Source organism: Dryas octopetala, chromosome 8 (genome assembly GCF_963921425.1).
Source record: "Dryas octopetala chromosome 8, drDryOcto1.1, whole genome shotgun sequence".
In the NCBI taxonomy this organism is placed as follows: Eukaryota; Viridiplantae; Streptophyta; class Magnoliopsida; order Rosales; family Rosaceae; genus Dryas; species Dryas octopetala.
In genome coordinates, this window is record NC_141373.1 from 653,011 (window position 1) to 667,284 (window position 14,274).

Here is a 14,274-nt window from a genome sequence, read left to right on the forward strand (position 1 = left end):
TACTCATTATATATGTGGATGATATGGTTTTGACAGGAGATGATCAGGAGGAGATGGCCTCGCTACAAACTTACCTGGCTTCTGAGTTTGAGATGAAAGAATTAGGTAACCTGAAGTATTTCCTTGGGATTGAAGTAGCGAGATCTTCACATGGGATTTTTTTGTCCCAGAGAAAGTATGTTCTTGATCTCTTGACAGAAACAGGTATGCTGGCTTGTAAGCCTGCTGCAACTCCTATTGAGCAGAACCATAAGTTGTTTGAAAGCTACAATTCTGCTCCGACTGACAGAGGAAGATATCAAAGACTTGTGGGGAGACTAATTTATCTAGCTCACACTCGACCGGACATTGCCTATGCTGTTAATGTGGTGAGTCAGTTCATGCATGACCCACGGAAATTGCATATGGATGGAGTTGAACGTATCTTGAGGTATCTGAAATCCGCACCAGGTAAAGGGTTGTTATTTAGTAAACATGACCATTTGGATGTTATTGGATTTACAGATGCTGATTGGGCAGGATCAGCAGATGATAGGAGGTCTACAGCTGGGTATTTCACCTTTGTTGGTGGTAATTTAGTTACTTGGCGAAGTAAGAAACAACAGGTGGTGTCTAGATCCAGTGCCGAAGCGGAGTACCGAGGTATGGCAAATGGTATTTGTGAGCTCCTGTGGCTAAGGAGGTTGTTGATAGATTTGGGGTGTAAACCCAAGGTCGCTATGAAGTTATTTTGTGATAATAAATCTGCGATTGAGATTGCTCATAATCCGGTTCAACACGATCGTACGAAGCACGTGGAAATTGATCGTCATTTCATTAAGGAGAAATTAGAGGCTAAGATTGTTGAGTTCCCTTTTGTGAAATCTGAAGACCAGCTGGCTGATGTTCTTACCAAGGCTGTGTCGAGTAGGATATTTGATTGTTCACTTATCAAGTTGGGCATGTGTGATGTTTATGCACCAACTTGAGGGGGAGTGTTAAATTCCTAGTTTATATGGGTTTTCTTGTAATTATAGGAATAGATGTATTTGCTATTTAGACCCTCACTTGTACAGGTATAAATACCTTTTTTATGTGATTAATGAAATATGCTGAAATTATTAAACCCTAAACACGTTGTTTGTCAATTAATCCACGTGATTTTTCGTACAAGAAGGAGATCGATCATCGAAGATACCTTAAGGACCCACCACGTTATCAACAATGGAATTGGAAGAGATGCCACTAAAAGTATTCTATCCTTATGAGTAAATCATAAATATTGCTATAATTAGTAACATATATGTGGCTCCTCGATATTTATTAAATTAAGGTGCTATATAGTATATATTTATTTAGCTATAGGCATCCAATCCCAATTGGTCGATCGGTTAGTGCACTAAAAAGTAAAAGCTTGCTTTATATTTATGCCCACAAATATTGACAATTGAATGACCAGGCCAAAAGCATTGGAATACTGTGAGCGTGCATGGCTAATTAAGGTCAAACAAGGATCTTTACCCCTATAATTAATTAAGGTCACGATCCACTCATTGACTAAATTAATCTAAGGATTAAGAACAACTTATTACGTCCCTTAAAAACTTTGTTAACCAGTCCCATCCGTACCATAAGTACTTATTGTTGAAGTGATTTTCCTAGCTATTAATCAATTAATTGTAGTGCTGGACGTGGTTAAGAATATTTCTTAATTATTGATCGATCATGTCACCATTTTAATATGTTCAATTATAAATAGTCAATGTACGTAGAGATGATATTTTTTAGGGAGACTTAGCGTCTAGTTCATTTTATGAATCTTTCTTAAACTAAGACCGGTAGTGATTTAAAGTTTTTAATTAAGTCCTTTTATTTTTTTTTTTACGGCTTTATATATGTTAGGTTTTAATTTTAAGATTTTAGGTTAGGAGGGAAAATACCCTTCAAAATGGGGAAAGACTTTATTTTAAATTAAAAGAATTTTTTTATAAATTAAAAGAACTTTATTATGAATTAAAATGATTTTTTTATAAATTATTATGAATTAAAAAGATTTTTTTATAAATTTTAAAACACCCTCGGTCTCTATGTAAAAACTGTTTTTCTAAAAGAATTAAGTCTAATTATCTCTATTTTTTATATTGATCCTTATAAATTAGGATTTCAAGAATATACTCATGCATCATATATATGTATATTGTAAAAGAAAAGGACTAATATTTTTTCAAAGTTATGCGCCTTTGCTTTAGAAAGAAGCCAGGCATGCAAGCCCTTTGGATAACATTTTTAAAAAGTTTGATTTGTGATATATCTGCATGCAGGTACGATATACATACTAACCACATGATTATTACATTATTAATGATGAATGATCATGAACCTGATACCCGAGCCAGGTACGTAATCGAGATCAAATCAAATTCCATCTTTAAAATATTTTACAGTACGTAATATATATTCTTGAGATTTTGAGAGAGACGCGTACCGCTGCACACCATATATGATATATGACATATGACATATGACATATGATATAGCATATATGAATTAAGGAATAACCCGATATTGTCAAACTTTTTGTATATACTTAGACGCTTAAAACTTAATTAATTAATTACTAGCTGTCATCAATTTCAACATACGCATTTTCTTTGCTTGACACAGAGTCATATTAAATATATTATATCTATTTTGATTCACTTAAGGACTTAACATAAGACACAAGTCAAAAATACAAATTTAATGGTAGGATTTAAATTTTAAAATGATTGTAAAATCAATATTTATATACAATATAATATATATTAAAGAAAGGAAGAAAGAGAATATTTTGGTAGAATGTCAATTTTGAATTTTACTTTATTTGTGGATAAGTGGGGACTGTCTATTTTTGTGGATATAACACAATACAATGTAGTAAAATTCTAGAACAAGAATATATATGCATGTAAGATTGCAAGGACGGCTCCTGGCATCACAATTAAACGTCAATTTTTATATAAATAATTTTGTTCAATTAAGTAAAAATAAAGTAAAATAAACAACGTACTTAATTATGAAACCAAAGCATATATTATATGATGAATGATCGATGATATGGAAAATCTATGTTAATTATATTCTACAAACGACACAGCATAGCATGAAGTTGAGCGTCAGAAAATTCCCTCTTGAGGTGAATGTGGGCATCTTTGTACTCTACAAGTTGATTAAGTTGTTCTCAAAACATCTTTACGTTGTGATGATCACGTGGCTTGCTATTCCATATTTTCTTGTCGTTTCCGAAATCGCATGATGTGAGCATCCCTTGCAACACGTGTTTGTTCATAGCATGCATGCATGTCATTATGGAATAGACGCTACAAAGCTGGTTTCTGACTTGGAGGCTCGATCATGATCTGCACAGCTCCACCAATAAACTGTTGAACCAGTGCTCTTTCAATGGCCTCCCCGGTTGGGATTTCATCGAGCTCGTACACCGTCGGATTTACCCCATCAATTAATCCACGTGATTTCCGTACAAGAAGAAGATCGAAGATACCTTGACCCACCAAGTCTATCAACAATGAGCCACTAAAATTATTCTCTGCGTAAATCATATATTTCTACAATTTGTTTTGCTTTTTTGCATACCATATATTTCTACAATTAGTAACATGTGGTTCACTAAAATGAGGTGCTATATATTTAGGCATCCAATCCAATTTGTCGGTTAGTTAAAAGTTTGCTATATATTTATGCCCAAAAATATTGACAATTGAATGAATGATCAAAAGCATTGGAATATTGTGTGGCTATTTAAGGTCAAACAAAGATCTTTAACCCTTACAACTAATTAAGGTCATGATACATTCCAGGATTAAAAAAAACTTATTAAATCCACAAGCTCGTTTAACACTGCTTTTTAAGAAGTACTTTTATTCAGTAATATTTTTCCTGAAAGTGTACGTTTCTACTAAAAATTAAGCACATATAAATTTTTACACAAATTCTAATGAAGTGATTCAAGCTAGCAAAAGTACTTGGAAATGCTTTCTCCATCAAGAAGCATGTACTTAACTCCTTAAAAATGATTTTATAATCTAGAAGAACTTTAATTTATTTTTGCCAAATGCTACCAAAAACTTTTTTATTAATTTAAAAACACTTTTAACAGTTCTGAAACCAGTGCCAAACATAACTAGATGTAATAAGTTTTTCTTAATCCTAAGTAATTTAATAAAAACACTTGAAAGTGCTTCATGATAAAGCACCTGTTAGGTGTTTCTCAAATCCTAAGCTTTGTTAGCTGGTCCCATCCGTACCCATAAGTACTTATTTTAGATTGAAGTGATTTTCCTATCAATCAATTAATAGTAGTGCTTGAAGTGGATAAGAAATTACTTATTAATTTGGTTAATAATATTTCTTAATTATTGGTCGTGCCTAAGGAATTAAATTTCGAAATTTTCGTTTTTTTAGGGTGTCGAAATCGAAACACATGTTTAATAATTTTTCGGGAAAATTTATCCGAAATTTATCGAAATTTCCCGAAATTTATCGAAATTTATCGAAATTATCGAAATTTTCATATTTTCTATTTTCTCTAATTTCAAAAATTCACCAAAAATAGCTCGAGACTCCAAATAATTCACTGAAAAATTATACGAACTCGTATTGATGAGTACTAATTTCCTATAACCTCAAATAGTCAAATTTCTTTCAAAAAAATTATGAAAAATCCTACTCTTATAATTTAATTCTGAAAAAAATAATAATCGTCAAATTCTTGAATTTTCATTTTCTAAAATTCATTTCCACACAACTAAGCTCTAGAACCACAACCAAAGGTCTAAGTTAGTTAAAATAAATTTAAAGAAATTTCTAATTCCTTTAAACAAACCTTAAAACAAATTTGAAAAATTTAAGTAACAAAATTTGGGTTGTTACACTTAGTGAAGACAAAGCTTGGCTAAGTAAGAGACACTGGAAAAAAGGAAGGAAAGATAAAAAATAAAAAAAAGACTGAAGAGAGAGGCACGGAGAAAAAAAGTAAGGAAAGAAAAAAAAAAAAAAAAAAGGGGGGGGTTTAGGGCCTTTGGGCAATTGGAAAGAAGAAAAAAAAGTTTGAGATTTCTTTTAGTTATTTTAAACCTTAAACTTTAATACATTTCTATATAAAAAAATAATTAAAAGTATTCTAAAGGGCTTAAAACCTAAGATCGTAAAAAATATAGAGTATATAGGGTTTAATGTATAGATTATAGAGTATAAAGAGTATTAGGGTATATAGAATATATAGAGTATTAGGGTTTAGATTTTAGATTTTAGTGTATAATTAAATTATACAATATAAATTAAGAATATACTAATTTTGTTTATTCATTATACTAATTTTATTTAACAGTATTTGCTCCAGCGCGCATTATATTCACCTTATATCACATGAAACCTACTATATAATTTGATTTCTTCAATGTTTTTTATTAATTAAGTAGATAATATGTTAAATAAACATATGGTAAAGTTTTATTCAAAATTTTCGTATTTTGATAGTAATTTTCGTCATTTCCATCTAATTTATGTCGAAATTTAAAAATCTTCGAAATTTCCGTCGAAACTCGAAATTTTATTCCTTGGTCGTGCCAGCATTTTAATATGCTTTAAACTGATTATGTTGATACGTATATGATTCTGATTAATTAGGATTTCAAGAGCATAATCAGCATGCATATATTGTAAAAGAAAATGACTAATATTTTTTGAAAGTTATGCGGGTTTGCTTTAGAAAGAAGCTGAAGCTGGGCATGCAAGCCTTTTGGTTAATATTTTTAAAAGGTTTGATTGATTTTACGATATATTAATCGCATAATTATGAACCTGATACAGTACGTGATACCTGACTTAGATAGCTCGATATATTATCTATTGGGTAGATTAAATACTCATGATCAAATCATATATGATATATGATTAAGTAATCCATCAAATCATATTCCTCCATCTTTAAAATTTACTAGAATATTCTTGAGATTTTGAGAGAGACACGTTTCACTGCACTCCATATATGATATATTAATTAAGGAATAACCCAATGTACGTAGTCAAACTTTTTGTATATACTTGACGCTTAAACTTAATTACTATGATCGATCTATTCCAAGTTTCCAACATATTACATATAGCTAACGCAAACTTGTATATGAGAGAGAGAGAGAGAGAGAGAGAGAGAGAGAGAGAGAGAGAGAGAGAGAGAGAGAGAGAGAGTTTTGGTAGAATGTCAATTTTGAATTCTACTTTTTTTTTTTTTTTTTTTCTGGATAAGGGGGGACTGGGGACGGTCTATTTTTGTGGATAACATATAACACAATACAATATTACAATGTAGTGATATTCTATAACAAGAATATATATAATCAAGATTGCAACTTTGCAAGGACGAATCCTGGCATTACAAACGTTAATTAATTTACACACACATATATATATATATTCAATTAAAGTATATATTAAGTAAATTAAAAAATATATATATGATGAATTTGATCGATGATATGAAAAATCCATTTTATATAGATATATATAGGAGAATTTTCAAGTGCGAATGTCTCACACCTGTCAATCGTTTGGCGTCGAACAATGGATCAGTGTGAGATGTTCTTACGGTGCGAACATCCACACACATGAATCAGGCTATATATATATATATATATATATATATATATATATTCTGCAATAACAGCTAGACAGCATGAAGTTGAGCGTCAGAAAATTCCCTGACGTTCGAGGTGAATGTGGCATATATGGGCATCTTTGTACTCTACATTGATTACCTTGTGATGATCACGTGGCTTGCTATTCCATATTTTCTTGTCGTCTCGGAATTTGCATGACGTGAGCATAGTACACGTGTTTATTCATAACATGCATGTCTCCATGGAATCATGCCGGCACTCCACTCAATTTTTAAGCAATTTTACACGAGTTATGTACTTATGTTATATAACTTATATAATTATATGTACCATCTGGTAAATGATTATTTTGTATATATTATCTCTAGCTGTTAGTAGTAGAGATGAGGCCACTTTTACAGATCTCACTTCTCTCCTCGATTTATTAATGGCGTCACATTTTTAGTCTTTATGTACTACTCTATTATCTAAATTAAAGTTTTTAAAACCTTCAAGAATACATTTTTAGTCTTTATGTTGTACTACTCTATTATCTAAATTAAAGTTTTTAAAACCTTCAAGAGTATACACGTGTTTCAACAGTAAACGAACAATTATATACTCAAACGTTTTAAATTCAAGTCCTCAAAAATGTCAAAGGTATTTGATTTTGTATTACCTTATATGTGTGCTAATTTTGCTAATAATTAAACATATCATAAAATTATATATCTTAAGATCTTGTAGCTAAAGGATGTGATTAACTAGTTAATCTAACGCACATTTTAGTAGATGGGATGTTAACGAAATGATATATGACCAATAAAAAGAAGTAGATCGAGTATTTGAGTTTGAAGGCTATGTATGATCCATAAAAAACGTGATATAAAGTTCTCATTTAGTCATACAAGGTAACTAGTACCGAAAATCAAAATACAAAAAGAGCCTCTCTTAAATATTATTACAAAGAGCTAGCCCGTTTATCCTCAATATATATAGTAGCGAAGTTTGGTACTGAGAGAGAGAGAGAGAGAGAGAGATATATATATATATATATATATATAGTATACTACCTTTCATTCCAAATCCAAATAGCCTTAGCTCTGATGAGCAATGGGACAAGCCTGTTCTGTACGTGGAGACCCATGACTGTATTAGTACCTCCCACGAACTGTTGGCCTATGAAGACAGCAGGGACACTCGGCCTACACCCCATCTGCAACAGTGCCCGTTCGATTTGTTGTGCTTGTCCACTTGGCATTTGATCAAGCTCGTAAACTGTAGGGTTTGCTCCAAACCCATGTAGGAATGACTTTATAGAGTGACTCATGCAACATGAACTCTTGCTGAATATCACCAACGGCTTCTCATCCACCAACCTCGCCACCATGTCCATATCGATCGCTGGCTGTGACTCTGAGTGTGAGAGAGTGTACTTAGAAAATATGTGAGTGTACTTAGAAATATGTGAGTGTCCTAGTAGTCTCGTAGATCGAGCTAGTCTGTGAGATTTATGCTTGATGATGAATTGATGATGATGAAGTTGAAGTCCATTATAGCTCTATTTATACTGGTTGATTAATAGAAGCTTAAAGAGGGGTCAAGTAGTTGATTCCCAAATTACCCTAGCCTTTATGCATGATTACTTGATAGTAACCTATAGCTGATCATATTGTCTGCAGAGTGAAATGACAACTTGCACATCAGTATGTTCATGTATCTGGTGAGCATTTTGGCAAAGTTGAGGCTAAAGTTGTCATTTCGACTGCCCATATGGAAGAAGCAAGTCGCATCCATGCAAATTGTGACAGCAAGGTGGGATATCGATCTGTGAGTACCAATAAATGGTGCCCATGATAAGCTAGGGTATTTTGGTAATTCTCTACCACCTCTCCAGTTAAATATTCTGTAGCATCTTGGTAGATAAGTGGAGAAAGATCGAAGTTGGGTTTATGGAGTGGATAGAATAACAAGATTCGCATCCTAGCTCTCTTCAACTCAAGAGAGAACCGAAAGCAGCTTGTATAGAAAGTCAAGTAATTATTAAAGAAGAAATTTGCATGCATAAGATTCTGATTAAAGGTGGTTAATTCATTAAGATCTGCCCTTCCAAGCATGAAAAGCCACGTAATAAGGATAAAGATAACATATATACTAGACATGTTTGTACAAATAGGAAAGAAATATATGCCACTGAGATATTCTCAATTTCTTGGGATAGAAACAAATTAATATATGTTTGTACATTAAACTATTATCTTCAGAAGATTTAAAGGGAAAAAGTCCAAATAGCTCTTATATCAGATTATACAGCCACTTGCTAGCCTGCCTAATTTAATTAACATGTGGCTAGCTTTTCGAAATTTCGAAGGGTTCATTCTTTAGAACAATATATTAATTAATATATTAAAATTCTAAGTCATTTGTGCAAGTCTACATTCTAAGTTTCGATGTCTTGCATGCCAATCACATAAATATATGTGATTCCAATCTTTGGGTTGATCATAATGATTCTAATTTGGGTTTGATTACAGCATGAGGTTCCAAAAGAAGATTGCTTTCTCAAAGCTCGATCTCCTCGATCTCCTATATATGGATTATTATTTCTTTTCTAAGAAGTTACTCAAAAAAAAAAGAAATTTAGGTACGGTTGACAAAGCTACAGAAAAAGAAAAAAAGAAATTGGGCATATTCGCCACATGATGATCACGAACATGATCTCAGCTCATATAGAGAAAATTTAAGTGGCTAGAAAATATTCCTTTGGCCTTTGTGAAAGACATTTATAGTGAAATTCTGATATAATCCAATTACAAATAATTTAATCATTTCTCAACAACTTTTTCTCTTTTGGTGGTCTTCATACTTGTTGAGAGAAATCTCACATTGAAGATGTAAGGGCCTTGCTAGTGGCTTATAAGGGTTTGGGCTACTCCTCTCATTGCAAATTGGTTTTGGGTTGGATGCTCTAATTCTATCATGGTATCAGAGACAAGTTATCCGCGTATAAGGCCCAACAGCCACACGTGCTCTCACGTCACCCAATATAATTTGTTCACGTGTAAGGCTCAAAATCTCGCTACACGTGCGGGGGCGTGTTGAGAGTAATGTAGAGCAATGTCCTACATCGGAAAACTAGAGCTTAGCATATGTGCTCTAGGCATCCATTCCAAAACTAATTGGCAATGGGAGGAGTAGCCCAAACCCTTATAAATCACTAGCAAGGCTCTCACATCTTCAATGTGAGATTTCTCTCAACACGCCCTCGCATGTGTGGCGTCATTTAAGCCTAACACGTAGGCAATTTATATTGGGTGACGTGGGAGTACGTGTGGACGTTAGACGCATCACGTGGATAACCTGCTCTGATACCATAAAGAAATCTAGGCATCAATCCCAAAACCAATTGGCAATAGGTGAAGAGGACAAAGACTTATAAGCACATATGCTAAGCTCTAGTTTTCCGATGTGGGACATTGCTCCATATTACTCTCAACAATACTCTTTCGAGATGAATGAATATGGGTGCATCTCGATCCATTTCTTTGTTGTGTGTGGATGTCTAGAAATTTAACAAATTAATGCGAGGGTGGTTTTTGGCATCACAAAATGGATTAGATAAAGACGTACTACTACTTGTTTAGAGTAGGATTCTGCCTTTGAAACTATGCTTATTTTTTGTAGTTTCTTTACTTATTCGAAAAAATGAAATAAAAAAAAAACCACAACTCTTATGAGTATTGGGATTGTAGTCTGTAGACTTGACTCTGGGATTTTCTTTTTTTGTGTGGTAAAAATATAGTTGCCCCACTGGTAGGCCCATGAAAAGAAGCCAAAGCCCATCATAGGCCCATGGAAAGAAGCCAGGGCCCAAATCCAAGTAGAAACTGAGACTGGCCGTATGATCTTGTGCTGCAGGCTGCAGCTTTCAGTTAGCAAGTGGGATTAGCTTCAACTATTCTATAACAGTGGATAGGAAAGGCCTTGCTCTCTGACCCTCGTTAAAACCAGATAGAGAGCCCACAATTCAGAATCAATAACTTGGCCCACAGGCCCAACGCCCATGGCATATCTATATATATATCAGCCTATACTATTCCATATGAGTCATATGACGTAACAATCTAGGGGACTGGGGTTCAATAGGAGCCTACTATTTGGAGTAGAAGCCAGAACCGGTTCTAACACATGTCAAATATTCATTAAACAAGATTTAGGTACACAACTTAGTCCATAAAATTTAGAACATTAAAGAAAGTTAAATGATAAAATAAACATCAATCTGAATAGTCACTGTCTACTGTAGTATCAAGGATTAATTTAGAGCTCAAAACGTGCTTGTTCTCACCACAACTTACAAACCAGATGAGCAAGCCAAGTGTGTTTTTGTGGATGATGATGCTATTTGATCATATTGGGACCAAAGAATTATAGTGCTCACCAAGCCCAAATGCATGCTTGTGGTATGACAACATAATACTCGAATCAGAAGAACTGGTCCCGCTATCAGATTTGTACTCCTTACCCATCTCCACATCAGGGAAGGATCCTGAGAATATCATGATATGCTTTTTAAGGCAGTGAGTTAAAGCCCCAAGCTCTAGCTGCCCTCCCCATGCTGCTGTTGACTCCACCTCTTTACAGTAGTTCTCAAACCTTTCTGAGAGTGAATCATCAGAATCACCTTCTACTGGATTGTCTGACAAGAAGAATGGGAGAAAGTCAGATGCATGCTTCCTCATATAAGCAGCCACCATTTCTCGAAGTTCTTGGTATGTGTAAGGTGATAAACCTCCGGAGAGGTGGGCAAGCTGATCCTGGATAGCTCGGTAGAGGCAATGACCATCGGGTTTTATTTCATTAATGGTCAAACCAAGGGGTTCAACCTTTTTCTCTAGTTTCTCATTCTCAACCATTCGATCACTTATTATGCTGCTCTGCTCTTCTTGAATTCTTTGCTCCCTAGCTGCATCTTGCTGAGCCCTTTTTTCTCGCCTCTTTGAACTCTTGCTGGGCTTTGCACTATCAGGTTGACTGGTGACAGAAACTCCAGCTATGGCCTTCACTAAAGTGTCAATATTGTTTTTTTCCTTTCCATTACTAGTGCTATAGCCTAATAATGCAAGTTCTTCAGCATGTTTTTCTTTAAGCTTAGCAGAAAGTCGAGAAATCTCTTCCTCCACCTGCTTTTTCTTAGCTTTTTGTTCAGCCTTGCTACCTTTGGCTGCTGCCTTTTTCAATTCAGTTTCCTTGTCCTGCAGTTTTGATATCTCCTTCCTGAATACACAAAAATGTCATAGGGGAATGACATGAATCATCTATGGGAAAATTGGAAGACTAGACCTAATAATTAGGCACCAGCCTCAATTAACCTACAGGCTACAGTGAATCCTCATTCTTATTATCAACCACTTGTTGAAAAACATGAAAACACCTGTGTAAGTTCTATTTGCATAAAAAGAAAATGCTTGTTGCACTCACCTTCTATAGAATGTTTTTTTTTTTTTTTTAATATTTTATCCTTCAAAACAAATTACATTCAAGGATCAATATAAGAAAAGAAAGCAAGAAGAAATTTTCTGGCCATGGCCCCAGCGGCACTAGGCTCTGGCCATGGTCACCAGAGCAGCAAAAAAGTTACCAGGGAAGGGTATCCTTGAGATTATGGAGGTGGTATGAGAAAATTAAGGGCATGTTTGGTATTCTATTAAAAAATTGTAGTATTCTTTTAGTGCAAAGTTGTAGTATTCAAAAATTTCAAAGTTGGCGTAGAGAGGATGTGGGTGAGGTGAGTATTCTTTTAGTGCAAATAGAAGCTCCCAAAATGTAATGATCATCTAATTTACAATTACAATTTTACAAATTCAAATACATTGAATATATGCCTTCATAATAGAAATAGACGACCACATTTGTAAATTGTAAATTGTAAATTGTAATTGAATACTATATGGATTTAAAAAACTCATCTTATTTTCATTACCAATAAAACCCCAGCCAAATCCAACACCATAAGCATAATCAAAAGAAAACAACTGATAACGCAGACTTGATGAACAAATCACCTGTGCCTAGAAAGCATCTCATCGCGAGTTTCCTGTACATTTTCAGATGCTTCGTCCGACATTGTTTCAGATATTTCTTGGTTATCCGCCATTTGAGCTACTCTGAAACAACATTGACATTAAAAGTATTACCCACAATCACAAGTTCAAAAAGTTTCAGCCTTTACTGAACTCTAGCCTAACCTAGCAGCCAATAAATGAAAAAGGTGAGAAACTTTCAAGACTACAACAAAGCCAATCACAAAAAGAACACCACGATATACAATGAACTTCACCTAAAGTCCAAGGAATGGTTTTAGCATAAACAAACCAAAATATGACAACCCAAAATGAAATTATTAACTTTTATAGACCCTCTAGCCAAGTGCAATCCAACCATTTGACTAAGAAGAATTGAAATTTAACATTCTTTGAAAAGAAAAAGAAAAGAAAAAAAAAGAAAAAAAACCCAACTTTAAGACTCTGTTTTGGTTCCAAGGATTTGAAACAACGGTTTGGAACTTTGGATGCTTGAATATGATGCTGAGCCTATGAAGTTCAAATTCGAAATCTATTTTAGCTGATAGGTAGAACCAAATCTACTTACCAAAGAGTCTTCCTTTCAACCTTGGCGCCGATTGCAAGTTGAAGCCTCACAAGGTTATGATTGTCACTGCAAAGCCCTAATCCTAATGGTCCAATTCCGATTACACTCTCTCCCTGCAAGCCCTAATTGAGGAGAGCCAACGAAATTTTTTATAAATATTAATATATAAGTATATAACCAAGGAATAAAATTTCGGGTTTCGAGGAAATTTCGATGGAAATTTCGATGGAAATTTCGACGGAAATTTGGAAGATTTTTAAATTTCGACAAAAATTAGATGGAAACGATGGAAATTACTATCAAAATACGGAAATTTTGAATGAAACTTTACCATATGTTTATTTAACATATTATCTACTAAATTGATAAAAAACATTGAAGAAACTAATTATATATATAGTAGGCTTCATATGATATAAGATGAATATAATGTGCGCTGGAGACAAATACTGTTAAATAAAATTAGTATAATGAATAAATAAAATTAGTATATTATTTATACTCTATAATCTATACATTAAACCCTATATATTTTATAATCTATACTCTATATTGTTTAGGATATGGTATATATATTAGGATTTAGGCCCTTTATGGTATTTTTAATTATTTTTATATAAAAATATATTAAAGTTTATTGATTTAGGGTTTAAAAATAACTAAACGAAACTTCAAAATGGTCAAAAAAAATTCAAAACCATTTTTTTTCTTTACAATTGCCCAAATGCCTCAAATCCCAATCAACCCTAAACCTTTTAATTTTTTTCTCTTTTTTATTATTTCTTTCCTTTTTTTTTCTTTTTTCTTTTTTTTTCCTTTTTTCTTTTCTTTTTTTTTTCCTTCTTTTTTTTTTTCCTTTTTTCTTTTCCTTTTTTTTTCCTTCTCTTTTTTCCTTCCTTTTCCTTTCCCCCGTGACATCTCCAGTTTTTTTTCTTATCTCTTCCAGACTCTTCGTCATCCTCTCTCTCTCTCTCTCTCCCCAATCCATCAC

The 14,274-nt window shown here is 33.5% G+C and overlaps 2 protein-coding genes across 3 annotated transcripts; both read right to left on the reverse strand.

Moving 5' to 3' along the window:
* Positions 1–7,495: 7,495 nt before the first annotated feature.
* Positions 7,496–8,148, reverse strand: LOC147275614 (Thioredoxin superfamily protein). Its single transcript, XM_086254660.1, has one exon. It carries the CDS (start codon positions 8,026–8,028, stop codon positions 7,702–7,704), a length of 327 nt encoding a protein of 108 aa, XP_086110786.1. The 5' UTR covers positions 8,029–8,148; the 3' UTR covers positions 7,496–7,701.
* Positions 8,149–10,850: 2,702 nt separating this feature from the next.
* Positions 10,851–13,444, reverse strand: LOC147275615 (Cysteine proteinases superfamily protein). Of its 2 annotated transcripts, none has more exons than XM_086254224.1 (3): positions 13,284–13,444; positions 12,698–12,794; positions 10,851–11,909 (listed from the first exon to the last, which is right to left on the reverse strand). In XM_086254224.1, the coding sequence occupies exons 2-3, from the start codon at positions 12,787–12,789 to the stop codon at positions 11,042–11,044; spliced, it is 960 nt and encodes a 319-aa protein (XP_086110350.1). In that variant the 5' UTR covers positions 12,790–12,794; positions 13,284–13,444; the 3' UTR covers positions 10,851–11,041. The 2 variants fall into 2 exon arrangements, with proteins under 2 accessions (XP_086110350.1, XP_086110349.1); XM_086254223.1 differs by having other exon boundaries at positions 12,698–12,799.
* Positions 13,445–14,274: the final 830 nt, after the last annotated feature.

Excerpts from the sequence above, each read along its gene's own strand:
- LOC147275615 (XM_086254224.1), bottom strand. The coding sequence starts at position 12,789 with ATGGCGGATAACCAAGAAATATCTGAAACAATGTCGGACGAAGCATCT. Across the intron at positions 11,910-12,697 it reads GAGATGCTTTCTAGGCACAG|GAAGGAGATATCAAAACTGC; the intron begins GTGATTTGTTCA and ends TTGTGTATTCAG.
- LOC147275614 (XM_086254660.1), bottom strand. The coding sequence starts at position 8,028 with ATGGACATGGTGGCGAGGTTGGTGGATGAGAAGCCGTTGGTGATATTC.